At 41.5% G+C, this 23,357-nt stretch overlaps 1 protein-coding gene across 1 annotated transcript; it reads right to left on the bottom strand.

Annotated features, from left to right (window-relative positions):
• Positions 1-19,036: 19,036 nt before the first annotated feature.
• Positions 19,037-22,183, bottom strand: LOC149798361 (uncharacterized). The gene has a single exon (XM_089963502.1). It carries the CDS (start codon positions 22,130-22,132, stop codon positions 20,165-20,167), a length of 1,968 nt encoding a protein of 655 aa, XP_089819628.1. The 5' UTR covers positions 22,133-22,183; the 3' UTR covers positions 19,037-20,164.
• Between the last annotated feature and the right edge of the window lie 1,174 nt (positions 22,184-23,357).

Consider the following 23,357-nt stretch of genomic DNA (forward strand, 5'->3'; position numbering starts at 1 on the left):
TGGACGTGTGTTCGCTGTATCCCTACGTGTGCAAATATTGTCGCTTTCCTGTAGGGCACCCGCAATTGCTGACGGAACACATCGACCTGAAAAACATTCGACAATACGAAGGCTTGATCAAGTGTAAAGTTTTGCCTCCCACGAACCTATACCATCCCGTCTTACCTCACCATTGTCAAGGCAAACTGATGTTTCCATTGTGCCGTACTTGTGCCGAAACGTGCAACCAAGACCAACCTTGTCAGCACACCCAGGAAGAACGTGCCTTGACGGGAACCTGGGTCAGCGTAGAATTGTTCAAAGCTCTGGACATGGGATACCAACTGTTAGAAGTGTACGAAATTTGTCACTTTCCCAAGACACAACAATACCACAAGGGTGACCCCACTCAGAAAGGCATTTTCGCTGACTACGTGGATGCCTTTTTGAAACTGAAGCAAGAAGCCAGCGGCTATCCTTCCTGGTGTCACACTCCCGAAGACCAAATACAATTCAAAGAGAAATACTATGAACAAGAAGGCATCTCTTTAGACCACATCGAGAAAAACGAAGGCAGGCGATCGTTTGCCAAAGTGATGTTAAATTGCTTGTGGGGTAAAATGGCACAACGACCGTGTTTACCCAAGACGGAATATTTGACAGAACCTTCCCGCTACTTCCAGATGATGCACGACAAAACCAAATACATGAAACACGTGGACGTCGTTCGAGAGAATTTGATCTTGGTCAATTACGAAGAAGATCTGGACTTTGTACAAGACGACCCTTTTGGAAATGTCATCATTGCGGCTTACGTGACAGCTCATGCTCGCTTAAAATTGTACGAAGCTTTAGAACTGTTAGGGGAACGTGTCCTGTACTTTGACACCGACAGTTGCATTTACATCCATCACCCGAGTCAACAGCACCCTGACATCGAAGGAGACCGTTTAGGAGCCTGGACAGACGAGCATCCCGACGACAAGATTCTAAGTTTCGTCAGTGGCGGTCCCAAAAATTACGGCTACGAATACCGGGACGAACAAGGAGAAGTGCACACGACGTGCAAAGTGAAAGGACTGACTCTGAATCATCGTACCAGTCGTGTGGTCAACTTTGGGGTATTGAAAGAAGCCTTGCAATCGGGAGAGGATGGAAACTTTAAAGTGACCACCTATCAACCGAACAAGATTGTACGTTTACCCACTCACCACATCCTCAGTCGACCCTTGGAAAAAGTCTATCAAATCGTGTACCAGAAGCGAGTGCGACTTCCCAATCATTTCACATTACTGTATGGACACGTTGGTATAAAACATTGGTTGTAAGAGGATAGTCACCCACCAGAAAGATGACTTCGCCACAGCAAGAATCGAGTGAGAAACCCGATGAGAACTCCAAGTTCAAACCCTACCATTTTCCAGTCTTCTTACCTGACTATTGTGATTGTGCCCGTCGATTGGACACGTTTCAGAAATGGCCTACGGATAGGGAAGGATTACCTTCTTCGCATGTTTTAGCTAGAACAGGATTTGTCTACTTGGGACCTGAGTCAGGATTGGGATACGAGGTACAGTGTTTCGCTTGCGGACTGAAGTTACGAATGGATCTATGTATCTATAAAGATTCAGTTATTCTGGAACATACTCGATGGTCTCCGCACTGCCCTTACCTTTCAATGGCCTTTCCACCCATCACACTACGGTACAATGTTGACGGTACCTTAGACACGGTACCTTCCAGAACAAGACATAAAAAACGTAAAAAAGGAAAGATGTACAAGCTGGAGACTGCATTGCGACTAGTATAAAAAGAGCGCTATGGTCAAGATCGATAGTTCATTGTGACTACCAAGACCGAGCGAACAAGATGAATACTTTCAGAGAAACACAGAACAAGTTGTTTAGAAAGGCACAATTCAAGTGTGAGGCTTCGGAAGTGGAATGCGATTGTGAGCCTGGCGATGGGTACGATGCTGTACGTTGTGACCTTAGCGATGCCGTAAAGCATCATGGGAACTTTAGTGTCACTACCCCTATCATGGAAAGTGATGCTGTGCATGTCAAACCTGAGGGATGCGAAAGTGATGCCGCTCGTCCTCTTGGACATTTTACTGGGTTTCGTTTTAAAGGGGAATGTTCACCTTCACGTCTACCCCCCTACGGATGTCATCCAGCCCTGAGCAAACTCCTGCCCATGTCACTCAACCCTCATCGAAACGAACCTGTGAAAGACGAATATTCGTTTCCTGTGCGTTTGTCGGAATACTGCGACTTTGAAAATCGTCTTCAATCGTTCAAAGGAAAATGGCCTAAGTATCTGGGAGGACCGACCCCCGAAGAATTAGCCAGAGCCGGATTTTTCTACTTGGGCGAAGGAGATAAAGTCAAGTGCTTCAGTTGCGGTGTGTCACTTCACCACTGGGAACCGCAAGATTCGGCCTACGTAGAACATGCTCGATGGTCACCGAATTGTCATTACTTACCCTTAGTGGGACCGAGACATTGAAGTAACTTACCATAATCTGTTCATGGATACTTTACAAGAGAACATTCGTGCTTTGCCTGTGGAGTTGAGAGAACGCATTTACCGAGAACTGGTGAAAATACAAGTGAAACGTAAAGAACAATTGCATCCGTTACGTCACCGGTGTTTGAACCACTGGTACCTGAAGGCTATACAAGGACTGATTCAATTGAAAGTGTTCCATTGGACAGACATTGATCAACGATCCCCTGGTTTTAAAAAGGATTGGTTTGTTATGGACGATTCTATCTATTACATCATTGTAAACTTACTGCATCGAATTCCAGAGGAAGAGTTAACGAATTACCAACATCTTGAACACAATGTCAACTTAGTGAAAGAGGAAACTTCTGAACGAATTGTAATGTGTAGATTAGTGACTAAACGATTTAAATTCGACACTGAAGTAAAACCATGTTTGTGTAAAGAGTACATTTCTTGTGTCAGACCAAAGAGGATTTAGTATGACCTATTCATGGATACTTTGCTAGAGAACATTCGTGCTTTGCCTGTGGAGTTGAGAGAACGCATTTACCGAGAACTGATCAAAATACAAGTGAAACGCAAACTCAAAGTTATTCAACCGTTTTTAAATTATGCTTTGTTCCAAAGTACAAGAAGACTGATTATGAGTGGATATTACATTAGGCACAAAGTTAAACGAGGCTGTTGGCCACCACCCAACGATTCCAAAAACAGTGTATATACTTATGGATACTTTACAAGAGAACATTTTGGGCTTGCCTGAGGAGTTGAGAGAAAGGATTTCCCGAGAGCTGTATTGCTTCCGAAACAAAGAGACTATAAAATTAGGCTGCCATGCCACGGCTTATGTCATAAGTGATTGAACAGATTCCGTGGAAGGAACTCAATGACCATATTCAAACCGTGGATCATTACCATCGATTATTACAAGAACTGTATCCATTCAATTTGGGACGACAAGTGGTGTGTGTCTTAGTGACTTGTTTTCTGGGATTTCGTTTACCAGCCTATTCCTTGTGGACTCTTTACGATCAGTACTTACCACCTCAATGGCCTTAAATGGTCACGAAAAACTCCTTTTGCTCAAAGCCTTGCGTTTTCATCTGGATACTTCTCGACCTCTACGGGAAAAAAAGATTCGTCAACTTTTAGCTACCCAAGACGTGTATGACGATGTGTGTGTAGCTTGTGACTTACATCCCCATTGGACAGTTGTCCGTGCCTGGAAAGAATGGGATTTTGAGGCTTGGACCCAAGAAGTGTCCCAGTATGCACGAGAGTTGTTCAAGGAAAAAAGTTATTTTTCAACCCGTGTTAGTGACGGTGCCAGAAGAACCCGTTACCCAGGACGGGACTGTCGTGGACAGGCCTGAAAGACCCTTTCGGGAGGACACTTGTGTGACCTTACCCCCTACTTTAGAACTGGTTAGAACATTACCCAAAACATGTTGTTGTACAGACACTTGTGTTTATTCCACGTTAATGATTATCATGTACCTTTTATCCTTGTACTTAAGCCTTTGGCTTTTATGTATTTTTGTCTTTCGTATTCATGTTTGAAAAAAACATTCAATAAACGTGTTCTGAAAAAGTATATAAACTCTTGTCTTGTTTGTTTTCGTGTCACAAGTGACATTTCTCACACAATGGCTACCTCTGCTGTCTCTGCTCCCTCTTCCTGTACTGTCAAAGTCATCGACGAACACTTAGATCGTGCCAGTTGGGAGGCTTTGTATCTTCGCCATCCCTTTAACATGCTCATTGCTGGACCTAGCGGTTCAGGCAAAACCGAATTCGTCAAACTTTTGATCGAACATAAACATCATTTGATCGATCGGCCACCTCAACGGATCGTGTGGTGTTACAAATAGTGGCAATCGGCGTACAGCCTCTTGCGAGAAAGTCAAGGCGATTCCATCGTGTTTGTGGAAGGCATTCCTAAAGAAGACGATGGCATCGTCTCTGACTCCCGTCTAACCCATTTGGTCATTTTCGACGACATGTTAGGAGAAGACGAAGAAGAAATTAAACTGTGGTTCACGCGCAAAGGGCATCACCGTAATGCCAGTGTCGTTTACATCACCCAAAATTTGTTTCAACAAAGTAAAGCCCATCGCACCATCAGTCTCAATGCGCATTACGTGGTCTTGTTTAAAAGCCCTCGAGATAAATCGCAAGTGCAAGTCTTAGCCAAACAGTTAGGAACGCCTTGGCTGACTCAGGCGTACGACGATGCCACTCAAACTCCACACGCCTATTTACTCGTCGATTTGAAACCTACGACTCCCGAGGATTTGCGATTTCGTACCCACTTGTTTCACCACTGGTGCCAAGACGGAGGGCCTGTCCTGTACACGTCTCCGTCCTCGACTTCATTTCACTCCACATAAAAAAATCTATAAAAACCTCAGACCCTTTTTCGTCTGTCTCACACAGTGTGAACATGACGTCCCTTCAGTCGCATCTTCCCGTCAAACTGATTCGTACCTTGTATGGCATCAGTCGAGAAAAAAATCCACAAATACGAGCTCGTGTCTTAGAAGCTAGTCTCAAAGAAGTCTTACGATGGTTCACGGTGACGGCACGTCAAATACTCCAAGGAATCATTCAGATTCCTCATCAAACCAAACGCTTTTTCGATCGAAACAAAGTTGCTTTGGTCCAACTGGCCGATCCCCGCATCGACACTCAAACCAAAAAACAAATCATTTTGAAACCTGGAGGGAGCGGTACTCTAGGAGGGGTCATCATTCGCTCTCTCTTAAGATGGGATCCTAATGCCCCCAAAGTTATACCCAAGAAAAAAGTCCAACGAAGCCCCAAGAAGAAAAAGAAAAAGACCAGGTCCCCAAAAAGAACTTCTCCAGTGGCGGGACCCTCCTCTGACCAGACACCACCACCCCGGAAAAAGAAAAGAAGCCCCCAGAAAAAGAAACAGAGAAAAAGTCCCCAGAAAAAGAAAAGTCCACAGAAGAAAACTAGTCGCAAGAAAGGCACTTCAGCCAGGACGCAACTTTACACTCGCAAACCACGACCTGCCACGGCAGTGACTGCGTCTCCGGCAGCCTCACGTTCATCCACTTCTCCGTTGATGACACCAAGAACTGAAGAGTACTTGGAGACGTTGATTACACCAAGAACTTCTCCGTTGATGACCCCAAAAAGAACTTCCCCAGTGGCAGGACCCTCCAATTTAGTGGCAGTGGCTGCTGCTCACAAAGTACCTTCTCCCAAAATCAAAGTTCAAGAAAGATCGGGCATGTTACAAAGTTTACTGGATTTGTCCAAGCAAGAACTGGCTCGATTTAGTCCGTTACGTACCCCTGCACGACGTGTCATGCCTGTCCTCAAACTAATACGACGTAAAGACAATCAGTGGCGACGCGTTCCAGTATAAAAAGGCCTCTGACCAAGTCGGGGGTATCAGTGTTTTTTGGTGCTCCTAAAGACTCAAAGATGTCACCCTCCAGAAAACCCCAAGGAAAGAAAAGGAAAGGACTACCACCACGTTTAGTCAAACATGGGGACATGTTATCTGTCCTGTCCAAAGCTTCTCCACCTCTACGAAAAAAACTCATTCAATCGGCCTCCAAAGAGGTCATCGATACCGTGTGCGAATGTTGTTTGAACGTCTTGAAAGGCACGATCCCTTTGTCCAAACACCAGAAACAATGCTTAAGCAAACATCGTCACGTTCTTCGCCAAATGGTTCAAAAGAAAATTCCCATTCGTCAAAAGAAGAAGATGTTGGTCCAACGTGGAGGCATTTTGCCTCTCTTGTTAGGCCCCTTACTGAAAGGAGTCTTGGGAACCATGTTGGGAGGACTGGTGGGAGCAAGATAAAAAGTTCTTCGGAAGTCCCAAGATCTCAGAATCGACCCCTGACAACCCCATGGAAGGACGAAAACTAGCTTTAGTGCCTTACAAACGATGGATGGAATACCATCGGTGGCAAGAACAACGCACCCCGCATTTACCTCCCAATCCCAATTTGAGCGAAATGTCCCAGTTACAACACGAATTGCAGTCCTTAATGGATCGCCAAGATTTGTCCGAAACAGAAAAATCGCAAAAGTACGGTCAACTCTTGCAACGACTGCAACTCTTTCACCAGAAAGCTTTAGACGAAACAGCTCTACCCACTCTGAAAGATTTTAAGACCTTGATGAAAAGTCCAGCACCATCACCAGTACCAGTACCAGTACCAGTACCACCAGTACCAGTGACCAAGACAGAAAAAGGAAAAGAAGAAGAAGAAGGGTTTCAAATTCCACCAGAAAAAGTACGCAAGTTAACAACACCACCTACCTCCAGAATTGGATGGATTAAAAAGATGATGGCCACCCCTTCTTCATCACAAGATAAAAAGAAAGTGAAGACAGAAGTGAAGACAGAAGTGAAACAAGAACCGATATCCCCCGCTCAGACATCCTCCTCCTCTTCAACACCTATTGCCGGTCGCACACGCAAAGCATTGCAATCCAAGAAAATACCCCAAGAGAAAAAGAGTAGCATCCTCCAAGAGTGGGTGTCTTATTAACACACAAACACAAAAAATGGAAAAAGTCTTAGCCAGCATTTACTACGATCCCTCTCATCCTGCAGGTTAAGCAGGAGTTCAAAAATTGTATCGTGCTGCCAAAACGCAACTGAAAAGTCTCCGTTTACCTCAAATGCAACGATGGTTACAAGAACAAGCTACCTACACTTTACACAAACCCATTCGGCGCAAGTTTGCCAGAAGTCGCACCCGAGTGGAAGGCATCGATCATCAATGGCAAGCCGATTTAGCCGATGTCTCTCATTTGGCCAGCTACAATCGTGGCTACAAATATTTGTTTTGTGTCATCGACGTCTTTTCCAAATTTGCCTGGGTCGTGCCCTTGACTTCCAAGTCAAGCAGCGAGTTAGTGCGAGGCCTGCAACGGGTGTTGAAACAAAGCGGTCGTCACCCTTTTCGATGGCAAACGGACAAAGGCACCAAATTTCTGAACCAAGCTTTCCAAAAAGAATTAAAGAAACGTGATATTCATTTTTTTACCACCGAGAATCCCGAAACCAAAGCCAGCATCGTGGAACGTTTTCAACGCACTTTGAAAGAACGCATGTGGAAATATTTTACGCATCACCACACTCTGAAGTACATCGACATCTTACCGCACCTGGTGCAAGCGTACAACCAATCTTACCATCGAAGCATCGGACGTGCCCCGCAAGACGTGACTCCCGACAACGAAGTGTTGGTGTTTGAGCGCCTGTTTGGTACGTCCCCGACGAGGGCTGTCCCCAAGAAAAGTGGAGAATTGGCCGTAGGAGATTGGGTGCGCATTGGCAAAACCAAACGCACTTTCGACAAAGGTTACTTACCTAACTGGACGACCGAATTGTTTCGCGTCACTGGACGAGTGCATGGCCGTCATCCTACCGTCTATAAATTGGAAGACATGAACGGAGAAGTGCTCAAAGGAACGTTTTATTTGCCCGAGTTACAACGTGTGACCAAAAAAGAAGACGACGTGTACGACATCGAAAGCATTCTCGAACGCAGAACCCGTAAAGTGGGCAAACGACGTGTCAAAGAAGTCAAAGTACGTTGGAAAGGATATCCACCCAGTTTTGATTCTTGGATCGACGCTTCGCAAGTCATCGACTATAAAAAGAAGTGACCATCATGCCCTTTCACACAGACGCAGCTACGTCGACCACTCCTCCTTCACCTAGTTCTTCTGTGCAAGATTTACAAAAACAACCCTTGTGGGTGTGGTGCGGAGAACGTGTGCCTAAAACGCAAATCGTCTTTTTCTGCCAAATCTTCGTGGTGTATTGTGTCATCGGGGCAGCCATCGCCAATCTGAGTTTGCAACAAGGAGACAAACAATTGTGGACCATTTTATTGAGCAGTTGCATCGGTTACCTGCTTCCCAATCCCTCCCTGAAATTCTCCTCGAACGGGAACCACGGGAACCTAGTGTCCAGTGCCAGTGCCAGTCACCACTCCATCAACAATCACAACCAGAACCCCGTTTTGGGCGGAGACACGCCTCTGACGTCCAGTAACCCCTCGGACAGCCACAGAACTCTGGAATTATGAGTCACGAAAGCCAATTTTACTTAACCTTACCCAGTGACAGTTCCATGGAGGTGTTTCCCCACAACACGTTGTGCTGTTACACGGCTAAATTACCTCAAGCCATCCAGTTAGATCACGAAGCCCATTGGGAAGTGGCTTTAGTAGATATGATTCACCCTACACAAATCCAAAACATCACCGAAAAGCAAAACACTTTTGAGGTCGAAATCCTGAACCAACAATTACAAGAAGCCATGAATGACATCGGGTTTTCAGGGGACACAAGACCATCCAACAATTCACCCTTCAATATCTACACCTTGAAAATTCCGGCAGGGTTTTATTTTAGTGGCCAACATTTGGTGGACACCATTACTTCTAGGTTCGAGTTAGCCTTTGGCAAAGCCCTGAACAGAGTCAAAAAAAGTGTCACCCTGGAGTACCATAAAGTGGCTCGTCGCTTACTGATGAAATTTCAGGATACCCAAACGTTGTCCATCAGTTTTAATCGTGACTTGTTTGATATTTTAGGTGGAGACACAAAAATGGCTCCAAATTTTAAACCGAAGATCAACAGCAATACGGAATTTTACAAGTTTTTTCGATTCCCTGTAGAACTGAACCAAGGACTGAATTTGATGTTCGTGTACTCCGATGTGGTGGAGTATAACGTGGTGGGACACACCTCTGTACCGTTACTGTGTGTCATTCCTTTCAAAGTGGATAGTACCACGACCAGTGACCAGGAAGGTGGAAACACTTACCACGTCCACCGGGAATGTGTACATCCTCACTATTTGCCTGTCAGCAAGTCGTATTTGGACACGGTCAACATTGCTATAAAAGGAGATTTGGGACAAAATATTCCATTCACCAAAGGAAAAGTCACGGTGAAACTCCATTTTCGAAAACGGTTCTCTCACGACTCGTAAGTCATGTATCCAGTGTACCGAGGGGTTGCTCGACAGCGAGGACACGGTTTAGGAGATATGTTAAAATCGACCTTTCGTTCGGTGGCCCCGGTGTTGAAACCGATGGTGACACGCGGATTGCACGCCTTGAAAGATGCGGCACTGACACAAGGCAAAGAATTTCTCCAAAATGTCATCATCGACAAACAAAATCCTAAAGAAGCCTTCATGAGGGCAGGCAAAAATGTCTTGCTGCAAACGGGCAAAGACCTTTTGGGCCGACGAGACACACCTATAAATGCCCTGCACGCTACAGAGTCAAGCATTCAGCAAGGACAAGGCAGAAAGAGACGACGAAGAAAACACCCTTTCACCAGACTTCAAGCTAGAAAGGCCAAGAAAAGAAGAACCGTTCGAGATTTAGACGTTTTCGATTATTGAGACACAGCAACAAAAAAAATGATGCACCGAGAGTCTTGCGCCTGTTCCAAGACAGAACTGGATCTGTTTGCCATGCCACCCACCATGATGACCATGCAAGAATCCCAATGGGTGGAATTTCATCCCGTCTCCTCATTGACCGATTCCGCTCCCATCGAGTTTGAAATCAAAGGACAGCCCGAAGATTACATCGATCTGAATAGCAGTTACTTGTACTTGAAAGTCAAAGTTCAAGATAAGGATGGAAATGCTATAGACACTGAGCCAGTAGCTCCCGTCAACAATTTCATGCATTCCTTGTTTAGCGGAGTGGACTTGTACTTGAATAACAAACTGGTCAGCAGCAGCATGGATACTTACCCTTATCGTGCCTACCTGGAAAATCTCTTGACGTACGGAATAGACGCCAAGAACACTCATCTCAATGCCTGTGTGGTATGGGAAGCTGACGAAGCAGGCAAATTTGAAACATTCGAAACTAATACAACCAAAGACAACAATGATGGATTTGTAGAACGAAGAGACAGAATCAAAGATGGAAAGAGTTTAGAACTGATGGATCGTTTGCATTTGGACATGTGGTTGCAAGAGAAATATTTGCTAAACAGATTGGATGTCCGCCTGAGACTGAATCGCAGCAGTGCCGCTTTCCATTTAATAGCTGATAGTGACGATAATTACAAAACCAAAATCCAAGAAGCAGGCCCTACGTACGCCGCGTGGAAGTGTTACCTAAAGTGGGAAACGACATCAGTCAGACGTTGAGCAGAACGACCGCCAAGTATCCGATCCGACGCGTAGAAGTGAAAACCTTCACCATTCCTAGGGGACAGCGATCCATGATCGAAGATCATCTGTTCCAAGGACAGTTACCCAAACGTTTAATCGTTGGTATGGTCGAGAATACAGCCTTCAACGGAGCTATCGCTAAAAATCCTTTCTACTTTCAACACTTTGACGTGTCCAAGATCGAAGTCAGTCGCGATGGCAAGACCTTGTGTACCCGACCTTTCGAACCTAAATTTGGTGACGGGAATTATTTGAGGTCGTACTTGTCCTTGTACGAAGCCACGGGACAGTTAGGAACCAACACCAGTCACGGCATTACGTACGAGGATTACGCAGGAGGTTATGCTTTGTGGGCTTTCGATTTCACTCCAGACCAAGGCAGCGACGAGGGACATTTCCACCCTATAAAATCTGGCCAGATTCGTGTGGAACTTCAGTTTGCAAAGCCACTGGACGAGACAGTGAACGTCATCCTGTATGCAGAATTCGATAATACCATAGAAATCAACAGTTTGAGAGAAGTCATTCTAGATTATTAGAAGCCATGGAAGACTGTTATCCCTCCTTACCTAGTGGAGAAACTTTAAAGATGAAATGTGAGGAGACCGTGGAAGGAGAAGAATCTCAAGACAAAGACGAAGAAGTTGTCATGATGAAGTCAAGATGGCCAGAACAAGAAGCCCATTTAGTCTCCTGTTTTGCCAAACACTTGGTCGAAAAAATGACGGAATTGATCAAGAAAAATTGCTATGGATGTCAAAACGCTCATCCCAGTCAAATTCAACACGATAAATGCCTGATGTTGAGTCAAGAAGAAAAATTGGACGAGTATCTGGACGATGCTTGGAGTCTCATCTCGGACGAAGACGTGTTGCATCAGTGGTATAAAGACTTGCGTGAACATTCTTGTCCACCATTAACCACTCAAGAGATCCATCGTATCGAAGCTCTCCTGAATCAGAGTGAGGAGACGAAACGAAGAAACGGTTATCTGTCAGACATTTTCAAGCAAAAAGTCAGGATCGAATTGACGACTTATTATTATCTGTGAAGAAGAAAACAACACACAAATGGATACCTGGGAACTTTATTACCTTTTGAACCACAGTTCGTATACGGCTTCTTGGAATCCTGTTGTCTGTGCTAAAGATGAACTTCCTCATCGCAAACCTAAAGACCATCTAGCTTACGTGATCAACACGGACGACAGTCATCTCCCAGGCACCCACTGGGTAGCCGTCTACTTTCCTCAAGAAGGATGTGTGGAATATTTCGATTCGTACGGATTGCCCCCTTTGGAAGACGATATCATTGACTTTATGAGAAGAAATACTCAGACCACCCGATTCAATAATGTGAAATTACAAGGCACAGATTCCTTGGTGTGTGGACAGTACTGTGTGTATTTTCTGCATCATCGCAGCCTGGGCTATTCCTTAGAACATTTAGTGACTCATTTTGATCCTCGTTCTTCTACTAGAAATGATGTGAAAGTAGATCGATGGTTTTGTGACCATTATGCTTATCTTTTGTCTCAAGCTAGGAAACGTAGTGTCCATCAATGGCCTAATGATTTCCAACAGTGGAAATCACAATTTCATTCACAACGTTGTCAGCCCTGTTTAAAGTAGACTGTAAATTGAAAAAAATGTTTGTGATTTGAAACAATTGTTTGATGCTATATTGTTGGATTATTGTTAAAAATGTTAGAGTTGTTTAGTGTTAAGTGATTTTTGAATAAAAAATGTTGTGTTTTGAAAAAAATGCCTTTGTCTTTTGTTTAGGTATAAGAATGTTCGATTGATGCTCTTTCATTTCTTACTATCCCTCTCATGAGACTCACTGAACGTTGCGACTCGAAAACCGTGTGGGGGATGTTTTCCTTCACGTCCGCGCTTTGACTTTAAGAACCGGGTTGTTTCCAGTCTAACCATCCATTGTCGACTCATCCTCCTACGAAGATGTGCTCCAAACTAGCTAAGCTCAACGAAGCCTACGTGAATTTGCATAGGGTCAGACACAGTCTGATACCGAAGCCAGAAGAAATAGAGAATGTGAGAATGCTAAAAGTCACTGAAGACCTGATAGAAGAGCTCTTCAGAGAAGAAGTGAACAGGGAGAAAGAAGAATGGACAGAGAAGTACAGACTTCAGAGACAGCAACAACAGCAGCAACAGCAGCAACAACAGCAACAGCAGCAGCAACCTGAACCTGACAGAGGCTTTGTCGATTGCCGTATCGACACCAAAGAGTTCTTCTTCTCTTTCCGAAGAAGCAGACCTATCGCCAGAAAGTCTATCCTCAGAGGACATCGCATTCTTAGAAACTAAAAAAAGATTGCCATAGCAAACAAAAAAAACAGCCCTTTTCAGGGCTACCCAATACTCTAGAAAAGAAATAACGATAAATTTGCCAATGTGTGTAGGTAGAGTAGTGTGAATATAAACAATTTTTTTTTTAAAAAAATGTGAGGGTATGTGTTTGTGTGTTTGTGTTTGTAAGTGCTCAAGTACGTTGGTATGGATAGTAGATTAAAATGATGTCTTTTTTGGTGTTTGAGGTGTATATTTGGGGTTAGATTGGATTGCTTTGCGTATGTGGATAGTCTATTGAAGTGATTTATGAAAAAAAATTTAAAATAGTGATGGGTAGCATAAAAAGTGAGTGAGTGTTTCTTTTAGGTCCGCGCGTTGTTTTTTGGTCATGATCTAGGTAAGATCAATTCTATGTTTTTAGGGGGATGTTTTCCTTCACGTCCGCACTTTCAGTATAAATTGAAACTCGTTCGGCAGTCCAGCTACCCTTGTTGATTGATCAACACCAAAAATGAACACGAAACTGGCGAAACTGTTGGAACTTCATGTGCATCTGGAATATGCCAGGCGCCTGTTGAATGAACTGGCCGCGGAAGCCATTGTGGAAGAAGGAAGAATGAGAGAGGAGGAGGAAAGAAGAAATAAAGAAGAGGAGGAGAGAAAATACAAAGAAGAGGAGAGAAGAAACAAAGAGGAGGAGGAGGAAAAGGAGAGAAGAAGAAGAAGAAATTTCAGAATCCCAGAGAGCGAAAATTGGGATTCTGAAGCCACATATCCTGCCTCTGCTCTCTCCCCCCAAAAGGTAAAAAGTAACTGGGGGACAAGATGTGTATGCGGCGCCAGGCCTGGAAGGTGCCCCCATTAACCAGGTGTCCATGAAGTTCCAAACAAAAAAAAACAGCCCTTTTCAGGGCTACCCAAATACTCTAGAAAAGAAATAACGATCAATTTGCCAATGTGTGTAGGTAGAGTAGTGTGAATATAAACACTAACTCTTTTTCAAAAAATGTGAGGGTATGTGTTTGTGTTTGTAAGAGCTCAGGTATGTTTGTGTGAATAGTAGATTATGGTTTTTTTTTAACTGTTTCTTAGCGTATGTGGAGAGTATAGTTAGGGTTTTATTATATGAAATGAGAAAGTAGGGGATGTTTTCCTTCACGTCCGCGCGTTGCTTGGTCATGATCTAGGTAAGATCAATTTTATGCTTTTAGGGGATGTTTTCAATCACGTACGCGCTTTCAGTATAAAACTAACAGTGTTGGCCATTGGAGCCCATTCTACGGAATAAGCAAACAAGAAGATGCCAGCAGCTTCAGTTTTATACAACGATCTTATGGGAAGTTGGTATTGGATGGTGGATGGATTGAGTGTAGCAGAAAGGGTTGAACAGGAATGGAGGTATGCAGTGACAAAAGACTTCGTCTCAAGACAAGTAACCAGCCTCCACTTATCTGTAAATATTGTAAAAGAAATGATAGAGGATGAGGAGAAGAGAATCAGAGGTTTAATTAACCCACCGTATGTGAAAGTGGGTAAGTTAAAAGAAGCGATAGTTCATGTGACGAGTGCAAGGTGCTTTCTAGAAGACATTGTAGAATGGACAGATTGGTGTTTCGCGAAGTGGGGGTTAGAAAAACTTAAGAAAGCGGAAGAAGTAATGAGAAATGTGCTGACCGAAGAGGTCAAGAAGATCAAAGAAAAGTGGTCAAAGGAAAGAAAAGAAGAAGAAAATAGAAAAAAAAGGAAGAACTAGAAAAACTGAACGCAAACTGGATGAAAATCCAAGAGAAGTTCCGGGCCATGGGTCACCCGGACTGGCTGCCGGAAACAGAAAAGAAGAAGAAAGGAATGATGGACAAAATAAGAGGATGGTGGAAAAAGTTAAGAAGGTAGAAGAAGAAGAAGAAAAACCCAAAGGCCCTTTTCAGGGCCAGCCATATTTCTCGAAAAGAGAATGACTTTTCAATTGCCTACCCCTTTTTTTAAAAAAAATTTAAAAAAAAAATATAAAAAAATCCCATATTCAATTCCTCTTGTCCCTAAACAAGCCCAAACTCTATTCCCATGTTAAATTCCCCTTGTACGTAAAGTGGCCCACGATTTATTCTCATGTTAATTCCCCTTGTACGTAGATTTGCCCACGACTTTTTGCCATGTTAAATTTCCATTGTACGTAGATTTGCCCAGGGGGGTCTGTAATGCTAATTCCCATTGGACGTACGGTACCCCTACTTACTACTGGAATTTGTCAACAAAGGTATTATGGCGTTGATTACAAGTGCACGTTATTCCATCGATTTAAAGGAAATCAAAACCATTCTGGACAATGTTTCCATGGCCACAACAATTCTCGGACTCGCCCGATACAGGGATGATTACCGGAGAACCGCTGGCCCAACCATGTTTGTGAAATATGTCACTCAACATGCATATCATAAACCGCTTAAATTTCAGCAAACTGTACGGAATTCTTTCTTGGACACAAAACATGCTGGTATGGATGCTAAACCTACTGTCGCTGCCCCTTTGTTGTTGTTGTTGTAGGCTATACATGGCGGCCAGTATTAATGGCGGAGAAAGAACCCGGAAAATCCCAGGAAAGAACCACCGGCCCTCGAGAAGCTACTGGCAATTCCCCCAAATCAAATCTTTGGTGTCTTGCAAAGATATTTGTAAGGTGATATTTGGAACCAAAGACACGCTCACCTTGTTTAGTAATAATAACTCCAATGATGCCATTATAGGTATCACTACTGGTAAAGTTGTATTAGAAACATAAATATTAGAAACATCAACATTGTGGATGCCCGTTGTTATCCCCTTCATTTTCTACAGCATCACACCTATTTTCAATTAAGCAGTCAGAAACACTTCAACTTTGTCATTTCTCGTACAAATAACAGATGCACACCCACCAACCGGTCTTGCGGGACAAATAATTATCCAACATGGTCTTACTGCACCAAAACATGTGTTTATGGATTTTAAAATGTAGTTCGACATAATAGTCACACCTATAGCAAAATGATATTTGACACCTTGGGAGTGTTTGAAGTCTATTTGCAGTTAAACGGTCATCAGGAACCGACAGAAGAAATTCAGCTTAGCTATTCAGAGGCCACTCCTCATACTGCATGTGCATATCACATTATGTGGTCGTACATGGACCGGCATCAAAACGTGGACACAGGTCTGGAAATTTCTCAACAAAGCTTTCATATGTTTCATCCAATTCGTTACTTTTCACTGAAACATCTGGAGTTGTTCAGACACTCCGCCATTGACATGTATTTTCATGCACATGTAGCCCACAGTGGCCCTATTTACAAATGTTATGCTGTGATACTTTCTGAAGAAGAAAAAAAAAACAATTAGAGGGAGCTGGTGGCTGAATGAGGGTCATTGATGCACCTGTGGAAAATTCATAGAATTCGTAATTGAACGTGTGACGTATTTGAATAATAATGTCCTATCATGAAGTAAAGGTCAGTCTGACTCAAAGTCAGCGGGGAAAAATCAAACATGCATTCAAAATCAGTTGTGGGGTCACACTGAAACTGTCTGCAACGAACTTAACTGGAAATGTCCTCGTGTGGTTGACCCAAACACAGCTAACCAAGCTTAAAACGGCCAAAAACAAAAACACTTCAGTATCATTAAAATTATTAACGTCACAGATGGCACAAATGTAAAAGACCAGTGGAATATTTAATGCAGCCATTCAAGCATTGTTGGCAGCAGCGGTTTCAGTGGTTAAAAAAAGCAGCATTCGCAGTTCTCAGAACTGCATCAGGAATGACTTTGAAAAAGGCAGTCAGTGGTCGTATAAAAAGAGGCCTTTGATTACCAGGCACAAATCATCAAATTCCTTCGGGCAAAGATATTTGATTACCAGTCGCGAAAGGTCTAGCTATTGATATAGCGAAGCTTCTCATGCGTCCATTGACTATCTTCATTTATTCGCGATGGCAAAATCGATCAAACATTTTCGTGGTATTTTTTATACGAGATGAACTTGCACAGATGGTGCCATGCACACGCAAAACTGGCATCATCAATATCGATTCATCGACAGCCCCTGGCACTCACTGTGTTATTCACATGTTGACACCTCAATCGAGGATAAACAAATAAGAGGCAGAGTGTGAAACTGAAAACGGAAATGGAAAATCACAGGCAGTTATGAGCAAAAATAAGAAACAACATGGAATTGGTTGTCGATTGAAAGTACATTAGCTTGCAGTGCTTATATTGATCGCTACCACAGGCTTGCCTGTCTGAGTACATCACCTCTCTCTCTCTCTCTCTCGTATTTGGCTTACTGGCCCACTTTGCCGGCATTTCCATTCGAACGAGTCTCAACCTACCATGTCTAAATCACTTAATCACTTGCATAATCTGCTTGCCTGTAACTACGATCAAAATTCAAAGAGAACTACAGACAATGCACACATAGGGGCTAAATGGTCATGGTGGGTGGAGGCGAGGACGGTTGGACAGGACACAAGTGGGCCATTAAGGCCAAAGCTATAGTTTCGTACTACTAATGCAATCACTTTTATTCCCAATCTATTTTACTTTACAAAGAAAATAATTAACAGGGCTATATAAATATATGAATGTGTATTATATATTCAGAAAAGCAAATTCAGTACATTATAAACAAGTCTATTCCAGGATTTTGTAAGGATTATTGGTTATCCAGATAACTGATAATTGTATACATATATTGTGGATACAGAAAACAATCCCTTAGTGTGAATGTCAGTAAGTCAGGATTACCAGCTTTCGGATAATCGATGTTTCCTTAACATGGCTTTCCAAAACACACACATATAAATCAGATACAGAAAACCACCCTCCATTATAAGTGTTTATCGCTACTTGCAAAGATTTTTTATCTATATTACCAAGGCTGCTAAGTGAGCATGACCTTGTGAATTTAGTAACTCTATTAAGTCTACGCTTTATTTCTATAAGCAATGTTTCAGTTCAACTCGGCAACTCCGTTTACAATTAGCGCTTTCATCTTCGGACTTAGCACTTCAGCTCTCCCTGGGTCCGGCCCTTAGCATCATGCAACCCCGATATAAACAGATTTATCTTTTTTGATTTAGTGTAGGCAGGGACTGCAACCATACTTAACTTGTGCTCTCTACGAATTCCATCCTAGTATATCATGTGATTAATCATTTATAATCGTCAATGTAACAGGATTTGAAGCTTACCTCTATTAAGCTTAAACACATCAAAAAAGGAAAAATTATTAGCTTTGTATACTGATGTTACCTAAGGTGATCATCAGCAAATCAATTTTTTCTTATCTAAGAATTATTCCGTGTAGTGCCAAGTACATCCTTGCTGATTACTTTGACATATTTATATAGAATGGAAGATATTTCAATTATTCATTAAGGCAAGCAATTAGGAAATAGATCTTTATTTAATTTCTTTACTCAGTATAGGAGTTCTTCCCGAATGAGAGAAGAGATTTCTGGACTATGCTGCCGTTTACATGTATGTTACATAGAAATAAATGGACCGGCGCTGTAAGTGCAATATGTGCAAATAATCATCATTGCTATGTGGTTCTCAGGTATGGGAATCTTTATCAAGAGTTACCACTAAGATGTTAACCTGACGTAAAGTTTCATTTACACAAAAAGAGGGCCTTCCATTTTTATTGAAAGTTGTAAGGTGAGTTACCAAAGAAGGCAGGGATTTGAAGGAAATTCCACAATGGGGGATACATTTTTTTAAAGTAGCCACGTGTAAATTAAAAGTAGCAAGGCAAATCCCCCGTTTCCTGGCTGATAATGAAAGTTATGCATTGATATACAAAAATATATCATTATTTATTCACCACTATATAGACCATGCTTCCCTAGTCGCTCTTCCATCAAGATATAAGCATAATCCAAATAATTTTCTAGGTGTTTAAATTTTGTTTTTGTTCATGAAAATATAAGTGTATGAAGAGAGATTCAGTCTAATGAACATACAAAAATGAAGATATCACATCATTACAGATGAAAATTTATTGAAGCAGCAACAAGAAAGCAAAGCTTCTTATGAATGGAATATATGATAGTTAAGATTAAAGAAAAGAAATACAAATGACAGAATGAGAACAAAATGAACAAGCTATACTTTATCAATATAACAAAGAAAACAAAGATATGGGTACACCTCATGTACATAAAGTTCAAGCTCATGACTGAAAGATATAATCGAGAAAGTAATTGAAACACCCACATGTCGAGAACATACGCTAACAGTTACATATCATCCATAAAGTGATCGAAATATTTAAATGAAACAATGCAAATAAAAACTAATGATAGCTACCCTTCTGATCAATTGGTTAATGAAAGAAATCTAATAGTTTTGCTGAGAAAAAGGAATTAAAGGAAAATCAAATGGATGTGTGCCCCTTTTTGCTAAACATGCCAAATCATTATCTGCCAAACTAAAGTTTTGTTTTTTCATTAGCTCTACAACATTTTCAGGATCATTTTTTAAAAAATTGTTTCAATCTTATTGACTTGGGTTGATGCTCTGTTTCCGTGCTTTCTAAAATTACGAGTTGAGTAGATTGAATTTGAAAACACTATGGATGAGTCTTGATTACTAGTAACGTGCATTCAAAAACTGCTGTCAAAGCCTGTACATTAAAAATAAAGTCCCCTAATGTCTTCGGGAAATATCTAATGTGGTAGGTTGTGTTGGTGGAGAAAATGGCACGAAAAAATTGGATTTAACAGTATAAATCAGTGGTGGAAAATATTGGACTTGGCTCTTTAAAACTAAAAACTAAACCTGAACAGTAAAACTGGTATTCGTAACAATTCTGTCACAACTCAACTCATTTTAAGTTACTTCTAAATGGAGCATATCAAAATAGTAATTGTTACAGTACAAGATTTAAGAATGATACTCCATAACGGATACAACACCAATATATATTTGACCTTATAAAACAACCACATATTTGAAATAAAATGACACTGTAAATTCTGTGGCTGATGTGATGATGTCATCCTATCATGCTGACTATTTTGAGAGATTATTTAACAACAAATGCCCTGAGAACTGTAATCAGTCTAGTATCTTTGTGAACGTTCTAACATTCCAAAGTACTTATTTCATCATTTTACAGTATTTTTTAAAAGCTGGATCTGGAATAAATCATAGTTATTTGACAGTACCAATCTATCATAAACACTATCCCACTCTAAGTTAAGAGGATTTATGATTTTGCTGCAAACGATTTTCAGATGTCTTCCCTCTCTATCAAACAGGTGGACGTTTCCGGAAGCATTTCCACAAACAAGAAGGTTTCCAAACCTGTCGATGGCTAACCCAGCTGGAGTGTTTAATTGAGGATGTTCATAAACGTGAAGGGGTTTCTGTTTTAAAAGTTTTGACGTAGAATACTGCTTTAAAGCATACACTTTGTCATTCCCTTTATCAGAAACATATGCAACATTATCGGACGGGTCACCTAAAATGTACAATGGCGAAGAAAACATTGGATTGCCTTCTGAATTTTTATCCAGAAATTGCAGACACTCTCCATCCTGATTAATGACGCGGACACAACTATTGCATGTCAAAATAAAAACATCGTTGAGAAAAGCAATACCTAATATATCTTCCGGAGTCTGGATAGATGAGATTAATTTTATATAATTTGATAGTTCATATACAGTAATTTTGCATATATCAGGTTCTGTCACAGCATACCTTTTTCCATTCATTCTTGTGAGAAAAGCTGGCTTTCCTCTGGTGAATGTTCTCTGCAACAATGTTCCGTCAACTCTGTAGAGTTTCAGAGATTTATTTTGAATGTCTAACATAAGAAGCTTGTTATCTTCTACAAACAAAACAGAACGAATAAAAGGTCTTGCTATGTCGCCGGAGACAGAAACTTTGAAATGAACAGTAGGCATCAGTTCATATTTGTGTAAGCTGGCAGTGACTGATGACAGCTGAAATTGGCAATTTTTGGTCTTGACAGTTATGTCTCCAAATTTAGAAAACTGTTGAAATAACTCGCAAAATGACTCATTATTAACAAATTCGAGATCAGAATCGCACATACCATCAAGCTTCTTTGGAAGCTCTATTTTCAGGGTAACCAAACTTCTCTGGACTTCTCGATATGCCAGGAATCGATCTAGCTCTGATCCTTGCCTAGCTACCTGTACCTTGGAGAGTAGACCTGATATCAACTGTTGATAATCACGTAACCAATCTGTATCCCTCCGAATTGTATCGGATTCCTTTCCTCGTTCATCTTCTGCTTTTGACACTGTATCGGACAACATTCTTTCGACCTGCTTCATAACTGCATTCCGCAAAGACGTTACTTTCTCTTTGATATCCAGGTGTTCTTCTCCAAGTCGTGCGGCATTTCGTTCGCGATTTTGAAGTACAACACATAGGTCAGACTGAATGCGAACTAGTTCATCGTGAATCTCTCTATTTTTGCCGAGAAAGTCTGGGTCTTGCAACAAATCTTCAAGTTCATCAACATTTTCACAAGCACGATGTTTTGTTGCCGCGCATTTCACACAACATGCCTGTTCATGACTAAAACAGTAAAAGGTGACGACAATCAAAGTATGATCCTGACATCTACGACTGAAACATTTTGGCTCCACAATTTGAGAAACTGTATGACTCTTCGAAACCTTCATTGATTGATGATACTCTGTACAGCTGTCACACAATGTCTCTCGACATTCCTGGCACCAAAATGTTGCGGCAACTGTTTTTAATCCCCGTACACTGCATACGTCGCATATCTTGGAATTCTCAATTTCCAGAGTTTGAATATCGACATCTACGGGAAACTTTTCCTCAAACCTCCTGCCACAGTCACCGAAAAGGTCAACGTCACATGCTAATTTGGTATCAGTACGACAAGAAGGACAAGGAAAACTGCTAGTGACTCTGGGTTCTCGTTTGCACATGCTTGCTGCGTAGTCACCAATGCAACTCTTACAAAATGAGTGCATACATGGTAGAGACACTGGTTTCTTTAATGTGTCCATACATATTGGGCAGTTCGGTATGTTATTCTGATCTGTCTTGTCGGCACACTCCGCCATTTTCTTTTAGTTATGACACCTATACCAATGCATACTGAAAGAAACTTCCTCGTTTACATACGCTGTCTTTATCGATGTTAACTACCATGTCAATTAGAATACAGCAACTACTGTATTTAGGATCACTAGGAGAACCATTTCGTCCATTCTTCCTCTTGTATTTAATGATCACAATTGACATTACATTTTTTTTTAAAATTAACAGTATGTGCACCAGTTACTCTCATTCGCGGTCATTGGCACTTACTTTCAGTTTTTTTATGATAATTAAAACACGCCATATGGATAGAACAAGACGATGTTCATTTCAATATCTGCTCCAGAACCTTCAAAAAGTTCAAAACACAGCTGCTTGGATCATACTTTGAGTACCACGATCAGAGCACACCTCCCCGCTGATCTGTACCCTACACTGGCTAGCCATTCGATCCAGAATCAAACACAAAATTTGTTCTCTGTGCTACGTTTCACTGTCGGACTCTAGTCCAGCATACCTATCCGACCTCACCCATGTGTATACACCAGCAAGATACTTACGCTCCTCTTCTGACAATCGTATACTCATTATTCTCACTATGAAAACAAAGTCATATAGACAGCGTTCTTTTCCATACCAGGGCCCAGCAAAGTGGAATGAATTGCCCATTGAACTTAGACACAAAGACACAGTGATCACATTGAAGAGGGCTCTCAAAACTCACTTATTTCGACTGCAAGAACAAACTTAAAGACCTAATAATGTTTCCTACCTTAAATATTCTCAGCATGTTTTTTAAAAATGTTTTCTAATTGCATGGTGTTTGTTTTTGTAATCATATCATTATATTTTTTTTATCTTATAGGTGTTGTCTAATATTGTAAAGCGCTTAGAGCTTCTAAAGATTAGGCGCTATACAAAGTCCTCATTATTATTATCATTATTATGTTAGTAATCATTTCACTTATTATCTGATACTGCGCGTTGCATCTTTGCACACGAGCTGTCCTTTATCTGTTTAGTTTGTATGACATTTTTGTGGTTTGGTTCTTGAACATATAATATTAAATTTTACTGATTTTTCTTCAAATTGATAAAAATGACAAGCTAAGCTCAACAAAATCCAAACAACTCATGTGCATTGTTCCCAATAGTTAAATAACAATTCAAATTGAGTGTGGTTTCATGATCAGAATCTGTATGAATTAACTTGAGATAGAGGACTTCAATTAGTTAAAGTACGCAATA

The sequence above is a fragment of the Sinohyriopsis cumingii genome, chromosome 6 (genome assembly GCF_028554795.1).
Source record: "Sinohyriopsis cumingii isolate HCF-2022 chromosome 6, ASM2855479v2, whole genome shotgun sequence".
NCBI classification, from domain to species: domain Eukaryota; kingdom Metazoa; phylum Mollusca; class Bivalvia; order Unionida; family Unionidae; genus Sinohyriopsis; species Sinohyriopsis cumingii.

Excerpts from the sequence above, each read along its gene's own strand:
- LOC149798361 (XM_089963502.1), bottom strand. The coding sequence starts at position 22,132 with ATGGCGGAGTGTGCCGACAAGACAGATCAGAATAACATACCGAACTGC.